The sequence below is a fragment of the Patagioenas fasciata genome, chromosome 2 (assembly GCF_037038585.1).
Source record: "Patagioenas fasciata isolate bPatFas1 chromosome 2, bPatFas1.hap1, whole genome shotgun sequence".
Taxonomy (NCBI): Eukaryota; Metazoa; Chordata; class Aves; order Columbiformes; family Columbidae; genus Patagioenas; species Patagioenas fasciata.
The window spans coordinates 22,446,169-22,467,733 of NC_092521.1; the positions used below are offsets into that span (position 1 = coordinate 22,446,169).

The 21,565-nt window shown below is 41.8% G+C and overlaps 1 protein-coding gene across 25 annotated transcripts in view; it reads right to left on the bottom strand.

The window, feature by feature from the left end:
• Positions 1-21,356, bottom strand: part of RIMS2 (regulating synaptic membrane exocytosis 2) — a 466,824-nt gene extending 445,468 nt beyond the window's left edge. For 8 of the 25 annotated variants that reach the window (XM_071803873.1, XM_071803878.1, XM_071803889.1 and 5 more), the window contains exon 1: positions 20,132-21,354. In XM_071803873.1, the coding sequence (XP_071659974.1) occupies positions 20,132-20,301 (170 nt within the window). In that variant the 5' untranslated portion in view covers positions 20,302-21,354. Of the gene's footprint in view, positions 1-20,131 lie in introns of all 25 variants that reach the window. The other 17 variants (XM_071803876.1, XM_071803871.1, XM_071803870.1 and 14 more) reach the window with 5 other exon arrangements.
• Between the last annotated feature and the right edge of the window lie 209 nt (positions 21,357-21,565).

Sequence of the window (21,565 nt, forward strand, 5' to 3'; positions counted from 1 at the left end):
TACAGAAGGAATCTGGACCAGCTGGATCAACAGTCTGAGGCAAATTGAATAAGGTTTAACAAGGCCAAGTGCTGGGTCCTGCACTTGGATCACAACAACCCCAGGCAGCGCTACAGGCTCAGGGAAGAGTGTCTGGAAAGCTGCCTGGTGGAAAAGGACCTGGGCGTGTTGGTCAACAGCTGGCTGCATATGAGCCAGCAGTGTGCCCAAGTGGCCAAAAGGGCCAACAGCATCCTGGCTTTTATCAGGAATAGTGTGGCCAGAAGGACAAGTGATCATCATCCCCCTGTACTCAGCACTGGTCAGGCCACCTTCAAATGCTGTGCTCAGTTTTGGGTCCCTCACTACAGCAAAGACACTGAGCTGCTGAACAGAATTCAGAGGAGGGTGATCAAGCTGGTGAAGGGCCTGGAGCACAAGTCTGATGAGGAGCAGCTGAGGGAACTGGGGCTGTTTAGCCTGGGGAAAAGGAGGCTGAATGTGGTGCTCAGGGATGTGGCTTGGTGGAGAACTTGGCAGTGTTAGGTTAATGGTTGGACTTGATGATCTTAAACATCTTTTCCAACCTAAATAATTCTATGATTCTGCATAGGGATTTGCCACCTAAAAGAGCTAAAAGAAAGATATCAGGACAAAGAAAATTCAAGACAATAAGTCAACTATTTAACATATTATCTACAACAGATAAAATAGCACTTTAGTATTTTATAGTGTAACACAGAGAGTAAACAGCTTTTGATCAGAAAGTTTTTCTTAATGGGACCCCAAATGCTACTGACTTGTTACTGCTTATTTTCTAAAAATAATTTACATTTTTAATAAAAATCATATATAAACACATACAGAGGACATTTTCAATTTTTAATATTAGACAACTACATGTATAATTTCTTCATTGTGCTTTATTAATTAAATAACTTTCAGATTTAAATTAGAATTGTTCTTTGAATATTTTTAATTCCAGAAAAATTTGTATCAAAACTGATTCAAGTAAGTCAAATAATGAGTATGCTTTTAAAGGCTAGTTAACTGGGTATAAAAAAGAGAGAATGGTAACCACTGAAAGCCCTACTGTCCTCCCTTCATCTACTGCAAACAAATAAAAACCTGAAGTTGTATTTATATATGAGATGATGTCATAAGTGTAGATATCAAATTGCAATTTCCTTCAGCTCCCTTACTTTTCACTATTGTAAGCACAATACTTGCTACACGTGATTATTTCTGAACTTTAACCTCAAAGCTTTAACATGTTTGTGGAAGGTACACTAGTTTCACTGTTTATTAAAATGCTAACCTTTATACTCTGTGTACTCCACAAACTGACGTTGCACAAAAATATTTGGAGATAGCAGAGCAGTCAAAGATACATGAGATTAACCAAGTATTTAACATTAAAAAATTAGAAAGGAATAAACCCTAGAATGAACAGTAAACACAAGAAGTACTGAAAGTACAAGGCTTGGTAACTTCTCCACTACTTCATAATTTCATTTTTAACAGGTAGAGTGAATAGCTTGCTTAATGTCAATATTTATAATGGATAACCATCATTTTACTTGCTTGCTTAGGCATTCCAGGCAAATTGAATCACTTTTCTGTATTTATTTTACAGATTCTATCCACTTGTCTGCATCTGGTGGAACACTAAACTTCATGTTTATTCACCTCTAAGAAGGGAAAACATTATTAATTTTTGAAGAAATTACCAGAAAACACCTTACTGTGTAAGAGTAATAGAGACATCAGCAAAATATTAGCAGCCAATCTACAATCCATGCTTTCAATACAAACACCTCCAGCTCAAGCAGTATTAGCAGTAAAAATAAGAAAATTTGGAAGCTTCTACAGTGGTTATGACAGTACAATGAGGGTCCCCTGTATCAAGTGAGAACAGAAGTCTTAACCAAACTAAAGAATACAATTCCAACATGACAGAATGGGGTTTTATTTGTTTCAAGATTTCCCCAGGCTGGGCACACTGGGCACTACACCTCACTTCAGATTGCTGTTCTCTCTGCTCTTCCACAGTCAGCAACACCAGCTCAGGAACTACAAGTTTATAGCTTAAATTTTATAGGAGAGGAGCAAGGCTGTCTGCAGTCTCTCACTCCCACATGGCCATTATAGATTTTGACATAAATGATGAGGAATAAAGGGCATCATTTTTTTCTTTGACAATAAGATTGAATCAGAAGTGATCTAATGACATTGGTAGACTTATAACAGATAACAAGAATGCAAGTCAGACCAAAATCAGGCTCAATCATTTTATTATGGAAAGAGTATTTTCAGGAAAGAACCACAAAAAAGCAATACAGTGTTTTATTTGCCAATGACATGGTTTAACCTAAATATTTTCTTATAAACTCCATCTGTAAAAAATCAGTCATGAAATGTGTATAATTTGAAATAACCTGTATTAAAACCTATAGGACTGACAGACTTAAATGGTCATCTCCCACAACACTTCTGCGTAAAATTACAAAAACTAAGAAATCCTATCTTGCATAACCTAAATATAAGTGAAATGAAAAATATTAAAGTAGCACTTACATAATTTAAAATATATTTGGAGCACTGGAAAATATATCTCACTTCTTGGATAGAAAAAAAGGGATTGTTTAAGATGAACATGCCCTCCATAATATCTTCCTTTTTTTCAGAATAATTCTATTATTGTCTCTCATATATCTCTATCAAAGTTCCATCCTCATTTTCTACAGGGAGAAATGTCTAGTATAAGTGTGTCTTCTTTATATACAGCATTAGGAGGAAAGACGTTTTAGAATTTCATTGGACAGTAACACAGGCATTCAAGCCAGCAGTACAAACGAGTAATGGAGTCACTGTAATCCAGTCAGACACTGGACATTTCTTGAACCAGCCACTGAGACAGTCTGAATATTAACCTGTGAAAAAGTAAAAGCCTACTATACCCTCCAGAAATTTAAGTCTGATATTTATAGAAAAAATGTTCAAAAGGAAGTTCGTTTTAATAAAATTGCTGGCTTCTGAGTAAATATGACATTTAAAAACATATAATTTATTCATATTTGGGGGCAGTAAATCATTCCAGAAGAGTGGGTTTTGATTCTGGAAGTAGAACAACCACACTCAGTTGGGGGGATAATACATGTTAACATGTTAAAATATTGCTTCTGTAGTAATTTTAACCAGCATCCTAGAGAGGAGGCATAAGAAAGGGGACAGCTGTTTTATTTTTCAAGAAAATGTAAATCAAAGATGACTGTTGTAGCAATCCGAGACCAAAAACAAAAAGTAACCAACAGCAGAATGTAGCTCCTAATGAATACTGGGCTAATATTAGCAACTGAGGAGAACAAAATATGTGAATATTTAATAGTCCTACATAATAGTCCTAGTCCTAATAGATTTATTTCTCTTCTGAAAGAATGAAATATCCCTCTAAATATAGCATCACTTAAAAATAAGACAGCTTGATAGGCATTCAGAAAATTGCTACTAGCATGGTAATATTTTTAGTTGCTATATTTCTTCAGCAGTCATTTTTTCCAAAAATTCAATTAAGTCAATGAGGCTACAGATCAGATGCACAAGTAAGCCTTCAAATATATAACTTAGTAGGATCAATTACTTTTATTAGAGTAAGAAAAAAATTAAGTGCTTTGATGCAAGGTCTGTCTTTTTCTTATGTGTTGACATAGACAGTGGCAATGGTGAGTTCACAGTTGGTGTTTGCCTGTGCAATCTTACGAACTTTGGCAGTTCATGAGTTCACGACTCTGGCATATTGAAATTCAATCATAGTTGCTGTCATCTACAGGATTCAGTGCTTAAAATTATGTTTTAATAACAGATTAAATTGCAACAAAATAATTTATTTTTCATCTTTTTTAAAATATCCATGTAGCCTGTATTTCAGTATATTGCGAACATATAGCCAAACTCATCACACAATTTGAACAATCTCCATACAAAAACTGAAATACTAGGGGCAAAGCAGCTGTCCTATAATTTCACACAATAAAAAGAGTGTCCAGTCACCTGTGAAAATATAAGAGCTTGTTTGTGCAGCAATTACAAGCAGGACCTTTGCTACACATCTTTCATTATTTATGTCTCAGATCACATTGGGAAATGCAACAACACAGCTTTCTAGAGCCCATTCACTTAGCCAGCTTCCTCTAAGTGATTTCCTCTCTCCTTTCTTTCCATGTCCTATAAGCTGAACAAACTTAGTCCATCATATCAGAAAATCAGAATTTTTCAGGTGTCTGAGAAAAAAAATGTATACGCTGTTTGATATAGAGACACAAAACATAGTTCTATCTGAAATAACACCAGCAATGGTCTTTCACCTCTAGTTATTTAACAGCAAAAATTTTTGAGCATTTTCTTTGTTTTCTTCATGAGAAAAGCTCTGAACAATAATTTTGGCTGCATCCACTCACAGACCTCAAATGGCACCTTCAAAACCAGAAATTATTTCATGAGTGTTGCCTGCTGCTTTTCACTGCAATAGGACCAGTCATTGCAGACTGTGGAAATGGTGGAATAAGTCCACTGCTTCCAGAAACTCCAAAAGTACTGTAGCTAATCTCTCCCAGCTCCTCAGTTGTGTTAGCTCAGCAGCTTGTGGGACTGTACAGTAAACTGGATCAGTTCCATTTTGTAGATTAAAAAAATGTTCTGTCAAAATGGTGAAGGGGAAAATATTTTTGATCAGCTTAACTTCCCTGAAGCAGTTTCACTGGACAGTTCAGGAGACACTTGCACCAGGGCCATGATGGTGTCATGGAGGCAGGACGGAGCAGCTGGGGTGGTGATGGAGCAGCCTGTGCTGCACTGACAGCAGAGAATTACCCGGGGCTCCAGAGCTGAATTTAGCCCCTCAGAGGTACCTTCTGGAGAAGCCTCTCTTGCTGTGTTGATTCTGCAAAGAACCCAGGAAGAGTGGTGTCACTAAATTTAAAAACACTGTGGTGGGTTAACCTTGGCTGGCTGCCAGACACTCACCCAGCTGCTCTCTTATTCCTCTTCTTCAGCAGGAAAGGGCAGAAAAAATGATGGAAAAGCTCACGGGTTGAGATAAGGGCAAGGAGATTCCTCACTGGTTACTGTCATAGGCAAAACAGACTCCACTTGGGGAAGATTAATTTAAATTGTTGCCATTTAATAACAGAGTAGGGCAGTGGACATGAAAACAAAGCTAAAAATACCTTTCCCCTACCCCTTCTTTCCAGGCTCAGCTTCACTCCAGAATCTTCTGCCTTCACCCCCTGAGCAGCCCAGATGAATGAGGAACAGGTGTTGTAGTCAGTCTATAGCACTTGGTCTCTGCCAGGCCTTCCTCCTCACACTCCTCCCCTGCTCCAGTCTGGGGTCCCTGCCATGGGATCCAGTCCTTCATGAACTGCTCCACCATGGGTCCCTTCCATGGGGTGCAGTTCTTCAGGAACAGACTGTTCCAGTGTGGGTCTCCCATGGGGTCACAAGTCCTGCCAGCAAACCTGCTCCAGCATGGGCTTTCCACAGGATCACAGTCTCCTTTGAGCATCCACCTGCTCTGGCGTGGGATCCTCCATGGGCTGCAGGTGGATCTCTGCTCCACCATGACCTCCATGGGCGGCAGGAGGACAGCCGGCCTCACCATGGTCTGCACCACAGGCTGCAGGGGAAACTCTGCTCTGGTGCCTGGAGAACCTCCTACCCTCCTTCTTCTCTGACCTTGGTGTCTACAGGGCTGTTTTGCCCACGTTTTCCTCACTCCTCTCCGTCACAGCTGCTGTGTAGCACTTTTTAATCTTTTCTTCAGTATGTTATTGCAGAGATGCCACCAGCGTCACTGATGGGCTCAGCCTTGGCCAGCAGCGGGTCCGTTTTGGAGCTGTTTGAAACCAGCTCTGTCTGATATGAGAGCAGCTCCTGGTGTCTTCTCACAGAAGCCACCCCTGCAGCCTCCCCCAACACCTGGACATGTAAAGCAAATGTAAATACTTACTCCGTACTGAAAAAGAAGTGATATAATTTTTAGTTTTGAATCTAGTAAGTTACATGGTTACGTATAAAATATTCTGTAAGTTTTCATTTTTTTTATTTTTCATTTTATTTTTATGAACCTAATTATTAATTAAAAGGCAAAGAATAATCGGGTTGAAGGGCAAGAGTTCATTAACAATCCTTCCCTCTATTTCACACATAGAGAAAGTTTTTGAAGAAAAACTTTATTAAACTGAAACTAAGGGTCAAATATATTTCACTAATGTAAATACAAAAACTATTATGCAAATGTTCAAACCATCCCTAAAATATATACTAATGACAACGGAACATATTAAGCAATAGAAATGCACAGTAGAGCTCTTGTATAAACTTCCTTCCACATCATGATAATAATATTCAGTAAGTTTACAAATACTGAATAAAAGATATTTATGTCCAAGATAGAAGATACTAAATGGTAATTTCCCTCTTTTAACATAAGCCACCATCTTTCTTGTGGGCAGCTTTACTGAACACTCAGCAGCACCAATGGGAGGCAGGAGCTGGTTTAAAATAGGTCATTGTTATTAAGGAAGTGCTTAGTCTTACTTGTGTTAGGAACTGCAGTCCTTTCAAAAGGCAAACTTTTCACAGATAACTATAATAAAAAACTCCTAAGCCAAAGAAAAACCTTGTTGTTATGAAGAGTGATAAAAATTCTAGCAACTGTAAACTACTCTTATTTAACCTAAGAATAAGATCAGGAGTATATAATTCAATTATTTCAATAATAACAACAACAAATATACAATAGTGCCTTTACTCATTTAATGACCCAGTGAACTAATTAATTCACTGGTAAAATTTCAGGAAATCCTTTCTTATTGAAAGAGTAAATGTTGTAATTTGCAAAGCACAATGGTTAAAAACTAAAAAAAAAAAAAATAATAAAATAAAATAAAATAAACCACCAAACTGATTATTAACTAATGAGCTGTAACTCAACTTCCACAGTGAAACTCTAGTTTCAGTGAATGCTTTTTAATTTTTATTTGTTTTTTATTACAAAGGCACTATTTTAACCTATATTCCTTTTAATTAATGGTTCTCTCACTTGTAAATAACTGGTCCTACTGAGTTAAAAAATAGTTATTTACTTCTGAGAAGTTAAGTTCAGGCACAAGTGTCAGAGTTGTAATGGCCTAATTCTATTGTTTGTGCAGAACAAATATGACCATTCATACTAATAATTACAAATCTAACCAAATCTTCATTTTACCTTTCACCAAATAAAAGCTTCTTCTATACAGGAGAATATCTGTTAGAAAGACTTTTCAAATATATGATTCAGACCAAATTTTAGACAAGAACACTCAAATTCTGTGGAAGACATGTTAACATAAACACTACAAAGTAGTTTAAAACACTTATCTTCCAACCATGCCTAAATAAATTCAAAATACATAAATGTACATCAATGCTCAGCTGTAGTCCATTAAATTTCATTTATCTTTGGGCACCTGCGTGTTCAGATATCAAGCAGTCAGAATTCAACACTTTCAAATGCCAAGTACTTTCTCTGTACTCTACCCTGAAAATACCTTTTCTTGGCTCAGAGCCTTCATAGTACCCTCAACAGCGTTTTTTCAGATAAACCATAAACAAGGCAGGAAAAAAATATATTTGGATTTTCTGATATGTATGTTTAAACATGAAAGATACAATTTGTAAAAATACAATTTTATTCCAGTCATATTGGGGTTCTGCTTATCTTCACGACCTGCTAACTTTTGAATTTTCCTGGCATTTATGGTAAAGTTCAGCAGAATAATTAAAATTACTGCTTCACTTGAAACGTCTTCTGATGTTATATATATTAGTATGGAAGTAAAATCAGCACTGAGGAATATTCCCAATCAGTTAAATTTAGCTCCTCAAATCTACCACTTACATGTAAATCAGACTATCAGCAAAGTGTCCACAGGCATACTTCTACAACTAATGCAAAAAGCCCATAAATTATTAAAAATCAGAACAAGAAGCCTCATTCTATTCATAAATTAAAATTAAGCTCTTATTTTTAAACAGTTCACTACTGTGATATTTCATATCTGTAATGCTGCAAGTCATTTGAGAAAAAGCAAGATTTTCCCAAAGCATTTTAACTTTCGTACAAAACACGTGTTCAGTAAAAGTATACTCCTCAGCCTTCTAAACGTGACAGTGATGCTATTTTTCTAGCTGTTAGGTAATACATGGTTCAGCTGTCATTTACTGTGCAGCAGTCGGTTACACAGAATGAAATGAATCATAATCGCAATGACTAACCAAATTGATGAAAGCATGCTGAATCAAAATCCATGTTCCCGAACTGTCTTAGGGCCTGATTCAGCAAAAACATACTTGATTTCTATACCACACAACATCTTTCACAGGTACCTGTTTATCCAGGCTTTTAAAGCAAGGGAGTGCTGAACTCAGAATGCACAGCGATTCAATAGCATGGTTTTAACAGACTACTATCAAAAGTGACCTACGAACTTGCAAATACACAGTAGCTACAAAAATATTATTAAACCAATGGCTAACTGGCAGAAAATAATTCAAAGCATAGAAGATATTCAAAGCATAGAAGATATTCAAAGCATATGTTGAAATCTCTTGAACTTCTGTTAATACATGGCAAGAGAGATGGTGTGTGAGTTAAGGAAAGAAATTATCAGCTTAAACTGAGTTTATAGATTTTTCTTTCAGTCTTAATGTTACACTGTCCTAAGTTTACAAGTAGTAGACAAATCCTGTGTTTGTAACTTCTCATCTAGCAATCAGACTAGCTTCAGCTACGAGATTCTATCTTCTGTCTCAAAATATCCACTCATTATTCTTATTGGTGAATGGCATGTGAAGATTTTCTTTGCAATGTACTTTTGTTGATAGGTATGCTTAATCCTGCATGCTGGAATGATCTTATATTCCAAGGTCTTCTTTTACATCTCATTCTTCGAAGGCTTTCTGAATTTAGAATAAGAGATATACCAACTCCTAAGAATAACCTTGGACCAGAAAGGAAACATGCTCAGGTTCCCAGAAGTGAGTTTTAAATAGTAAAGATATGGATAAATAAGCATGCCCTAATTAATAATTGATTGAAATATATGCAAAAGATGCAGGTCGACAAACAGGCTTCTAAAGAAGTCTGGAGAACCATAGAAGTCAGTGCCAGTAAGGAAAGTGGCTATGACATTCTTTAAGACCAAATTGTGAAGAGTTACTCTCAAAGCCAGAACTCTGAGAGTGAGATTCAATTTACCTAGCTCAAGATGTCTACAAAGTAGACCTCTACATCTGACACATTCACTCAATCTTCTTTTTAAGTCCATATCCAGAAACTGGCTCTGCAATTCATCCAGCCTGTCTGAAATGTCTAATTTGAGATGAGATTGATCACATCCTAAAGGTGCCTTTTCATTTCCATTTGCTTTAAACTGAATCTAAGAGATTTCAGATGTAGATGTCTTACACTGCAGATATTCATATGTGGTCAGAGCAATCCCAGAGAGTCTCTGGGCTCAATCCTTAACCCAAGCTCCAAATGTTGTAACATGGGAATGAAAAAGATACCAAAACTGAGACAGTCATTTTGATTAACAAAGATGAGCCTAAAGAAGTCTTCTATTGTTCTTCCCCGTAAGGACTCCTTGAGATGTAATATGGTGTGAACAGACTTTTCACAGTCAGGAGTGTGGACAATCCCTTTCCACTATCCATCTATTTTCATTAGGCCCTTAGTAATTAAGTATCTTTGGGACCTTAATTTCTTTGTCAAATTTGTTATAAGCCAGCCAACAGCTTCCACAGACTAAATAAAACTGCCAGAGGACACATCTGTCTCCCTTACAAGACTGTAGCAGTTATGTCCTTCCAAGGAGGTGCCAGATCTGTGTTGTAGATCCTTCTCAGATTGAGATTTGAACACAGCTCTCTTCCCTAACAAACAAGCTATGGGCAAAACTAGAATAAGATCCTACCAGTGAAGTTGTGCAACTGTGCAGCCAGGAATGTGAATATATGGACAAGCAAGAGAAAGTCTAAAGAGCTCTGTGATCAGGATACTCGCTAGAGGCAAATCCTTGTTCTTGCTCCAAGGGCTGTTTGTGCATTCCACTTAAGCACTCTGATACAAACTGCATAAGAGGCATCTGATACAGACAGAATACAGCTCACTGGGGATGAAGGCAAACACTATGCATAGCTGAGGTAATGAACTTCAAAACACAAATGAGGAATGATTGATTCAACAGCAGTTCTGCAGAAAAGCATGTTGAAAATACAGCAGATCACAAGCTGACCATGAATTCATAATGCTATACCACAAGAGAAAACCCAAACACACACGACACTGGCTGTACAAGGAAAGTGTTCTGTGCAAGACACATGATGTTATCTTTGTGCTCCCACACACACACACTTTTGTTTGGTATGTGTCTGGTTTTGGATACTGTATTTCAAAATAGATCAGTTAGAAAGTATATAAAGAACAGCAACAAGAATGGCCAAAAGCCTAGAAAATAAGACCTGCTGAGTCTACAGAAAGGAGACAATGAGAATCTACAGTAGGTGATATGATCACATATGTGAAATATATAAAAGGTTGCTGCAAAGACAAAAGCAACTGACTGCTCTGCATTTACATTGAGTACAAAGTAAGGAGCAAATGGCAGGAAAGAGATCTAGGTTTAACAGTAGGGGAAAAAATGTAATGGTAAGGGTGATGGCTCTTAGTAATTGAGACAAATTATCCAGGGAGATCAAGGAATCTCCATCCCTAGTTAGGTCACTAGTCAGGTTTGCCATTCTCATACCTTTCAGTAGTAAACTGGAATTGAAACATCTGTACAAGTTTCATCCTGGATCCAAGAGCTTTACCCTAAGATCTGTTTGGTCCACTTGTCACCTTCTACTGTGTAGGCAGCATAGCCTCTGCAGAGCTGATTAGCTTGAGTTATGTCTATCATCTGTTACATGGCCTTGCCTCAGCTGTGAAGCCTACTTATTCCACTGGCCAGGTGGGCCCTCACAGTTGGGACAAATAAGTGTCAGGAATTGCTGTCTTATAGTTGGTTATACCACAAGGCAAGGGATGAATTGGAAGACCTCTTGAGGTCACAACAAGCCCTATTTTCTACTATTCTACATGTTAGCTGTGCTTTAAAAGCACTGTTACTCACTTATTCTTTCTTTAAAGAGAAAAAATGTATAAATGCACCGAGACTTAGAGTAGCAGCCTACGGAAAAAGATTTCTTGCTAACACACTGGAGTACTTGTTTCTGAGAAGTTATATGAGAGATAGTAGCAAAACCTTTTCAAAAAAAGGGTGCTTCTAACTAACAATTTTATTTAAAGGTCTGAACATTTGATGTCCCTCATATGCTTAAGATAATACTCATTCTAAAGAAAGCATGCTGTCACAAATGCATAGAACCAAAATGCCACATTATATCAAATACCTAGTAATGCTTCATGACCTGTGAGATGTTCTGTGTAGAAATAAAATATAATATTTGGTATAAGAAACCATTCACCTTAAAAATATTAATGTTAAATAAATAGAGAATAAGTCATCAGAAAGTATCTAAACAACTTGATACGAGATTGAAGAAGAAAGAACCAGCCCCACACAGACAGTAAAAAGGAAATTTTTGTTGATGTTTTATTTAAAGTTTAAAGATTTTCTTTCAAAATTTTCTAAATAGAAGCATTAGGACTTCTTTGAAACACAAGTTCAGCTCTCACTAACTCCTGTTAAAACAAACAGGATATTTCACTATGGTTTTAATAAAAGAGTGTAAAGTCTAAATCAAAGATGTTCTTGTGACAACCTTGAAGCACTCCCCCGCCTTGCCCCCATCCTTAGCAGAACAAAGGACTGTGTTATGCCTTAAACATCTAGGTTTTGTTACTTTGGGAGGATAAGATAGATGGCTGTGGAGGCAGACATTTCGTCTTATCTTTCCCAAGGTTTTATTTTGTGTTTGGCAGAAGAGATAGATGGCTGTGGTGGCAGATATCTTGTAAGATAAAGGCAATCGAGTGAAGGTCCCATGGCCTAATTGGAATGATAGAGGTGAACCATCTGTTGGACAACCAATTACCAGAAGAAACCACGAACTAACAGCTACACCTGACAAGCAAAACAATTCACTTCTGGTCAGTACCATGAACTTACCCCTAGTTTGAAGACCCCAGACCCATTTCCAGAAGAATCTTCCTAATTAGCATGAAGAGCGAACAGAGGGAGGAGATGAACCACCCACATGTAAATGAACTGGGTTATAAAATGACCCCGTGTGTGGCATCAGGTGTGGCATGTACATGGTGCACAGCGTGACTGAAGTCTTCAGTGCGACCACCCTCCCTCCATAGGACATAATCGCTGGACCGATAACCTGTAGAGTGGTGATATCTTTCTCTCTCTCTCTCTCTGATATCTTAGTTTTCCTTCTTTGTCTTTTTTTTTTTCTTCCTTTTCTTGAACATACAAAAGTAATATCATTGTAAGTTCTGCTACTAAAGTCTCGTTAAGTTTTGGATTATAGTTACTAGTTATTGCCAATCCACTGTTTTTAGAAGGACTTTTGCTGTCAATGTATTGATAAGTTTTGTGATATTATAACATACTTTTGCCAAGTCACTAATTGCTGTAATTTGTATTCCACCACGTGCTTTTAGTAAATTCATAATTGAATCGGACCTCTGGCATCATTGTCTGTCACTCACTTTGCATAACCGTACAGAAATACCCAGAGTTAACTCACACCTGATCTCATCTGTTGGGTCGGGGCACGTATCACGTTCAGAGTTAACTCATCCCCCATCCCATCTGTTGGGATGGGACAATTCTTTAGTCACAAAGCTTCAAAACTCCAGAAGATACCTAAAGTACACCATTATAAACTCCTTCCCAAAATGTATTAATTTAATTTCAGTTTATTAAAAAGCAACTAAGATCACTCTGTAAACATGTTTAGGCAGAGAAATGTGATGACAGTTGATATTTTAATTAGACACTGTAAAAGAACTGTCTTCCACCTTCAATGAAAACAGCAGAGAACAGTATAAATTACTTCAAACTCCTACTCTCCAGAAATGATACATATTAACTTCTTAAATGCACTGCTAGCCTCCTATACAATCAAGTACTGTTACCGTAACTCTTATCATCTCAGTCCTGACTGATCCCTTTGCAGCTTCAAGACAATACCTTGGAGAAACAACATGAGGAAACAGTCACAACATAATACTACGCATAAGCAGCTTTTCAGCATAGCCCTGATTCTGCAATTTCATTGTGTCATCAGAAGTTTAACAGATCACGAGACATAATTACTGGGGTTTACTGAATTTACAAAAGCACTATCAGATTAGATGCAAACTGTTCTGACAAATAAACTATAATATACCCTCAACAGACAGTTACACTTCAAAAATGTAACAGTTCCTCCTGGTACACCACGTAGTTTTGCAAGAGGCAAAATCTATATTCAGTAAGAATTGAAAACAACATGGTTTGATTTGAACTTAAGATTTCTAACAAGAATTAATTTGCCTGAGACATCTGGTTTTGAATGACATTTTTAAACAATAAGTATTTAAAGAGATTTTTCTTAGGAGTCTAAATTAAGAGGACTCACTGTTGCCCACTTTTAAAGAGATCAAGTTGTCTATGATAACTTGTAGCTGTTAACCAGGATATAGTGAGACGTGATTAAGAAAGCCCACATGATCTAACCTTAACTGGAAAAATCATCCCCACCTCAAAGCTCACTGTTAAGGTGCAATGTCTGTTGCAGTCAAACAAGTATAGAAGATATCATAATTCATAATTTCTTGTGTTCTTTTGGGTTTTATCTCCTCAAGTTGCTATCAAAAAAAGCCATCAGAGAAGACATTGAAATAAAAACAAAAGATGGCAACACACACACACAAAAAAATCCTTCTTGGGAAAGGCAGGACCAATGGACTTAGAAACTTTCATAGCCTTCTGACCGACTGTGAATACAGCAGTAAAACTTTAACGAAGCCAGTAGAGCAGAGGGTTAGAGGTGGCATTCACTGAAGAAAATTACCAAGGCTGTCAAGCTTACCTTACAGATAAAAACTGAACATTTATACACATGACTAATTTCACATTTCAATGGATTAAATTTCAATGTTCAAAGCATTATCTTACTTTTTACTCCTTATTATGGAACACTGAATATGCTGCAAGTATTTTAAAACCTCATTGGCAGGGTAAAAACACATTTTGTGTCAGTTCTGTAGTAACCTTCTGTGTATTTTTACACTTCCAATATAAACATTAATTAAGCTGTTGTTTCAATGGAAAAATCAATTATTTGACATTCTCAGTTATTTAAACATTACTCAGCTCAGAAATGCATGCAGACAAAATCCAGAATGGACCATTCAGCCCCCTAACCTCGCTCCCAGAGACCACTGAATTTCATCCAGTCACTGCTTTCTAGGATACAGTCTCAGTGCCTTAAAGTATGGTCTGTGGTCTTGTCTTCAATACGTAAAATTAAATGTTTTCTTCTTTTTGTTTCAAAGCATTGTAAAAGCAGATTTATTTGACAAGATTTTTTTTTTTTTTCAAAAAGCACATACTAGCTGGTTTTAAATACTTATTTTTGGGGTTCTTTGTTGACTAAATCTTTCTATTTTTTGGCCTCATATGGTGTCAGGCCTTTCTACATCCAACCCATTCTGCTTGTACTTTTTGAATGCGGGAACATCAGCACTATTTCAGCCTTCTGAAATTTTACTAAACAATAATATTAGCAAACCCAGTGTAACTCCCAGACTGTATAATCTCCAGATACATCCTGCTTAGTCACTAAGAGGAAGTACTACTGCTATTATTTGTAGACAGTGCCCAAAAGTGTGCTAGATGCTTTACAGAACAATTGTAAACACTGGGTCTTCTTGAAGAGCAAATGGTACAAGCTGTAACATCCTGACAAGTATTATCTACAGTATGAAATGTCTAAGCATGTGGTTGAGAGAAGAGCAAGGGATAATTACAGTTTTGAGAGATGCCCAAAAAGCAGTACAAATGGTTAAAACACACAAAAAAGGGGGAGACGACAAAGAATATGAGGAGGAAGCAGAGAATGAGGTAGTAGGAAGGGAAAAAGGCCGGAAAGATGGGAGGCCAGGACAGGGGACAACCATCTTCCTCAATTATATCTTTCCATATAACTTCCACTATCACTTATTTACACTGCATGAAGTTATTACTTTTAAAGTCCTCTTGACCATACTTTATTTTATAATACAAAGAAACAAAAGCCAAATAATAGTGGTGTGGCAATGGATTGTTCTGATCAGCACTTCAGATTCTGGCAAAACACAGCGTAAAGCTATGGGACCATAATTTAAAATAAATAACTAGTTACCTGGAGTCCTAATTTATGATGTAGCCAAAAGCAAATTTTTTTTGCAGTAAACTCTGTAAATTCCCACATACATTTCTCTATTTTCAAAAAAAAACCAAAACAAATAATCACCACCTACATCTCTGTCATCCCTCCAGCCCCAAAAGCCAAATCCTAAATATGCAATGCTTTTAAAGCAGCGTAAATCAGAGTTAGTTATTTATAAACCAGGATAATTATTTATAAAGCACTACAATAGCTTTGTGAGGCGGATATTTACACTGCTGCGACTCACAGCCATCAGTCTACTGCTTGCTTTCCCCCAGGCCCAGCATCCTGCCCCACATCTCATTTACCCACGGTGCCATACAGAGTCCTGAGGTCTGTATTTTTTTGTTTCAGTCACCACAGCCACCCAGTTATTACTGTGGCTGGGCAACCACAGACACAGAGCAACTGAGGACACGCAAGCCTGCGATCAGTCATACCTTCCTAAAGCTACCTATGGACTTGACGGTGGTGGCTGATAGAGAGCAACCACCCTCTAGCCAGGCCACTGTGTTTCCATCTGTCTTCTCCCCCTGGATACAACAGATGACAATGCCAGTCGATTTCAGCCACACACACATACAAACGGGATCTTTTATAAGGACCTCATGGTAAACCTGTGATGCTTTGAAAATATATGGAAAGCTGGACAACCAATTTCTCCTGGGAAAACATATCTTCTACTGGGCCAAACTGTCCATACCCGTGAAAAGCTGAAATGCCTGTATTTTCAGAGCCATGAGTCAACTTTACAAGAAGAGCATTTTATCTTTAGAATAGTTAGGCAAAGGAGATAGAAACTCATGATACTGCAAGTAGAAAAGTGTATATGCACATCACACAGGCTGAAACATAAGTCTTTACAAATAACGTCAGTATCCTAACATGTTGTACAAATCTTTTTTTTCCTGTGTGCATCCTCTCAAGCCAGTCCTTTGATATAGAAAAAGTACAAATTAAAGGTAAAAAAGCACAAGACTGATCCCATAAATTAATCCATATGGAGGAAAGTGCTATCCAAAATCTTTCAGAAAGCTTACACAAACAAAAATAGAATTTGTAAGAGGACAGATGTGCATAATGTAAAGGAAAAGCTGTCATTGAAAGTTTTATGCTATATGCATGAAAGTAAAACACCCACAAAGATAAAAGTTCAAAATATGTAAATATTCCTATAAAAGCAGAGAAGGACTTACACTCAGTTTACAGACATAAATTCACTCTCTCTGAGTGCCATGCATTATGCATGTTAAATATTACGAAAAATATCCATTTAATAACCTTGACAAAAAGACACCTTCCTAGTACACAATATTCAAAATGCATGCCGTGGGTCTCAAAAATCTCAGAAGAGAGACAGTCAAAGCAGCAGATTTTGCTACCCATCCTCCTTTTTAAAGAGGAAGCTCCATCACAGGAACACAGTGCACAACTGTAGCTAGATGTATTTCACAGAGCAAACCAGGCCAACACAGAGAGCAAATCTGGAAAGCTTCTGCTTTCCATGCCATCATGTTCCAGCAAATCCTGGCAAGAATTCATGCTGACCTGACCACTATTAGTTGCTACAGATTACAACTCAATACCATCTGCATTTCCTTTCCCCAAAAAAAGTAAAACAACCATAAGGAGAAGAAGTTATGTATCTATTTTAAATCCACACATATTTACTCCAGAGAGTGAAGGGAAAAGAATAAATAGTCCACATTACAGATGTGAGTCACACTACTTAATGCACTTTTGGAAGATGCTCAAATACCACAGTGATGGGCACAGCATAAGAATTTGAAAAGCACAAAATAGAAATAGAATGGAGAAAGGAAACAGAGCCCAGGGACTAGCCATTCATACTGACACTCATCATAAATTATATTTTTTAAAAAATGAGGAAATCCATCCTTGCCCCTTTCTAAAATATTTGTACAGTTCTTTTGATAATATCTCTAAACGTCAACCCTTGTTTTCAGCATCTTTTTTTATCCTCTCATATTTCTCTATGGAATGAAATGACACAAATTTATTGCTTAGTCAGACAAAAATACCTTCCACTTCAAAAGGAGCCTGCCTTCGAGGAGAATTACACTTGAACAAAGACTGCAGGATTTAGCTCTATATTTATCTCTATGCAATAACGGTAGTTCATTCATATAAATATGGGGTTTTTTTTTCTTTCTCTACTCTTGACAGAAGGAAAACATCTTTCAGGGGAATTTAACTCAGTAATATCTCACTAAAAATGCAGAATAAGCTCTGGTATGACTTTGATGGAGGGTTGTGCTTAATAAATCTGTAGATATTTTCAAAATGAACATGTACCTGATGTTTCAAGGAGCCACTTCACCTTTAGAAAAATGAAACTGTTGAGTTATTCATTTGACTTCACTTCTCAGTATCCTGTAAAATATTGTGGGTCATCTATCCAAATGCCATTGACAACAGCGTTTTCCTAAGAGAGTTTAGGCTATCCTTTGTGTATCCATTATGCTGTACCATTTCCCCCACAGCTTACACAGAACTCAAGAGGAAGCTTTAGTGAAACATACTGAGAAATTAAACCCCACATGAAGTTTATAGTTTAGGTTTGATTAAGACCTTTATTTTGTCCACTGTCTGCTTCCAAGATTCTGAAGATTACAAATGAAAACAGTTCTGTTGCATTTTTTAAGTTGATTTTACCTTGTCACTACTTCAAAACACTTTACTCTTTGTGAGCTTGGTGATTCAAGCTGATCCTCACATCATACTGAAATCATACTTTATATTGGATTGTAAAAATTACTGCCCAACAGAAGTTGCCAGGAGCCTTCTTTAAAACTGTAATGTTACTATTGCATACTTAAAATACAGCCTGAATAATTTTCCATTTCCTTCTTTCTTAATTATTTTTAAGAATGCAGAGATTTTAGACAAAAAACTTGCATTTATTTTGATATGCCACATGATTTCTCAATGTGAGAGAGTTTAAATTGCTTTAAAATACAAGTAACACAATAGCAATCAAATTGTGTAGCATGAGACAGTGAGGTGTTTAGTGATGAAACAAGGTATGGCACTTTATTTCCAGTGCTCACATCACACCATCATTCTTCAAAATGTTCACCCAATAAAATATCTTTTTAAACACACATTGAAACGGTTTTAGGAGATCATCTCACAGTTCAGTAGCTGTCCCACGAATGATATCTGAAGATTTCATTATGACAGTAACAATAATGCAATGAATCTTGGAAACAGACTTCCAAAGTCAGCAACTAAAGCCAAGAAGAGAGCTGCCGGGTACTGAGTGTGAAGGGCCAGCTGCAGTTAACATGTCCAGGACACAATGCTTATTTTGGTATAAAAAGACACTTAGTGCTTCAGCTTCACCACACTAGCAACAGTCATGTCCACGATAGTAGTAGCTTTGCTTATTTGTAAGCATGACTACTCCGCCGCAGAGGGAGGACAGTTTCCTTGAGTTTACTCATTGTCACCCAGTTGGGCTGGGGAAGGACACGACCCAGCGCTCCGGAGAGCGGAGCCCCGCACGTCCAACAACGCCGACTTCCCCTTGGCGACTGGGGCACAGCACAAGGGGAGAGCTCCCTCCCGCCCGGCCCCCGCGCCCGGGCGGCAGCAGCGGGACCCGCCGGGCCGGGGCCACCCAGCCCCGCGCAGGGATGCAGGGGCGGCACCGCCCGGACAGCTCCCGGTGCTGGAGCCCGGCCGCCCGGACAGCTCGCGGTGCTGGAGCCAGCCGCCCGGACAGCTCCCGGTGCTGAAGCCCGGCCGCCCGGACAGCTCGCGGTGCTGGAGCCGGCCGCCCGGACAGCTCCCGGTGCTGAAGCCCGGCCGCCCGGACAGCTCGCGGTGCTGGAGCCGGCCGCCCGGACAGCTCCCGGTGCTGAAGCCCGGCCACCCGGACAGCTCCCGGTGCTGGAGCCCGGCCGCCCGGACAGCTCCCGGTGCTGGAGTCCGGCCGCCGCCGCCTCCCATGGCCGCGTGGGGCGGGTGGCAGGGCTCCCCGCTTCCCCCGGCGCCGGGGCTCACGCTTGGAAAGAGCAGCGGGGCGGGGGCGGGTGGCAGACACGTTGTCGGGGGAAGATGGCGGCTGTGGCAAACCCACCCAGCGAGACGGCCGGAGCCTAGGCCCCAGCGATCCCTCTCCGACCCGGGCGGCTGAGCCAGCGGCCGGCAGGGCCGCCACCACCAGCCCAGAGCCCGCCGCGCCCCTGGGACGGTGCCCGATGCCGCCGATCCGCCCCCTCCGGCGGCGCCAACCGCCGCCTCGACCCACCCCCCTTCCTCCTGATGGCACACGCCGGGTGAGAACGGCACCTGTGCGGCCATGTTGGGCGCCTTGCCCCCGCCAGCGCCGGGGCGTGCGGAGCCGGAGCCGCCGCGCCGCCGCCCGCCCCGCGGAGCTCGGCTGAGGCAGGCGGCGAGCTCGAGCCGCGGAGGCCTCCCGGCCCCTTCTCTGCCCGCTCCCGCGGCGGCAGGTCCCCTCCCCGCGACCCATACTCGCCCGGCGCCGAGCAGCCGCCGGGACAGAGCCGGCGGCGAGAGACACCCCTGCCCGCCCCCGGCCGCCCGGCTCCTCTCTCCCGCCCCGGCTGTGCCGCCCCCGAGGCCGGGGAAGAGACTTCCGCGCCCGCAACCGAGGGCCCGGAGGACGAGAAAGGGATACGCCCGCCCTTACTTGAGCACGGATTGCTCCTTCTCCTCTTCCTTCTTCTGGCGGTCCATGACGGCCAGAATTATCTTCCGCTCTTCCTCAGTGAGGTGGCTGAGGTCGGGCATCTCGGGCTGAGGAGCCGGAGGAGGCTGAGGAGCGGCGGGGCCACCCCGGGGCCCGGCGGGAGCCGACATGTTTGGTGGGAGCTCGCCGCCGCTACGGGAAGCGTTGCCCTAACTCCAGCGGCCGCGGCGGCACCAGCGGGAGCGGCCGCCGCCGGCGCCGGGAGAAGCACATACAAATCAATACCCTGTAATCAACCGGCAGCCTAATGACGGCCCCGCCGGGGAGGGGCGGGGTGGCTGGCAGCCCCGACCTCGCACCCACCCGCCCGGCCGCCGGCTCGCCGGGGGGCAGAGGGGAGGACGGGGACGGCGGGGCCCGGGGGGCGAGCACGGGGAAAGGGGAGGGGAGAGGGCAGCGCCGGGAGAGGAAGGGCCGGAGGCGGGGTGGGGAGGAAGAGGGGAAAGGGCAGGATTAGCCGCGGGAGCGCTGTGGTTTGGGTGCGAGCGAGATTATCCTAACCCCGAGCACCCAGCGGGGAGAGCGGGGACGGAACCAGTGGCGGGAGGGGGGAGGGGGCAAGAGACGGGGGCAGAGGCTGCCGGGGGGGGGCGAGGCAGGGGGCGTGCGAGAGCGGAGTCCCGGCGCCCCGGGGCGCGCAGCGGGGGAAACCCCAGCGGGCGAGCGCCAGTCCCGGCCGCCGGCCGCGGCTCATAATTCCTCGCCGCTGTCCATGGAGGGGGCCGCGGAGCGCCGCGCCCGCCTCCCGCCGCCTCTCGCCGCCGCTCCTCGGCTGGGCCGCGCCGCTTCCTGCCGCCGCCTCGCTTGGTTGGTGCCCTCTCGGCTGCGGGATGGAGTCCGCCTAACCCATGGCATGGCGGAGAGACGGAGTCACGGGAGGGGGCTCTGCATCGCCCCACCGCCTTCCCCAGCGGACCGGCGCGGGGCCCGGCTGCCGCCCCTAGCGGCACCGCGCGGGCTGCGAGGTGGGGGGCGGACGACAGCGGTCCTTATTTATTTATTTGTCCCCGCACAAAAAAATGGACGCGATAAAAATCACGCGAGGAAGGACAAGGAGGAGCCAAGGTGCCGGCGACGCGCTGGGAGGACCGAGCCCGGCGACCGCGGGGGGGCGGAGGGGGAGGGCGGGAGACGCTGCGTGGCCGCTGCTACCATCGCTCCGGCCGCCCGCCGCCGGAGCTGTCCAGGGGGGCGGGCGGAGAGGGGCGCCCGCCCGGCGGCGCCCAGCCCCGAGTGCAACCTCAGGGCGAAAGAGCTGTCGGGGGGAGCGCCGGACTCGGGAAGGAGAAGGAAGATACACTGGGAAAGGCGAGGGGGAAAGCGGCCCGGGAGGGCTGCAGGGTCGCCACAGCATCGTCCCCTCGAAGGTCCGAC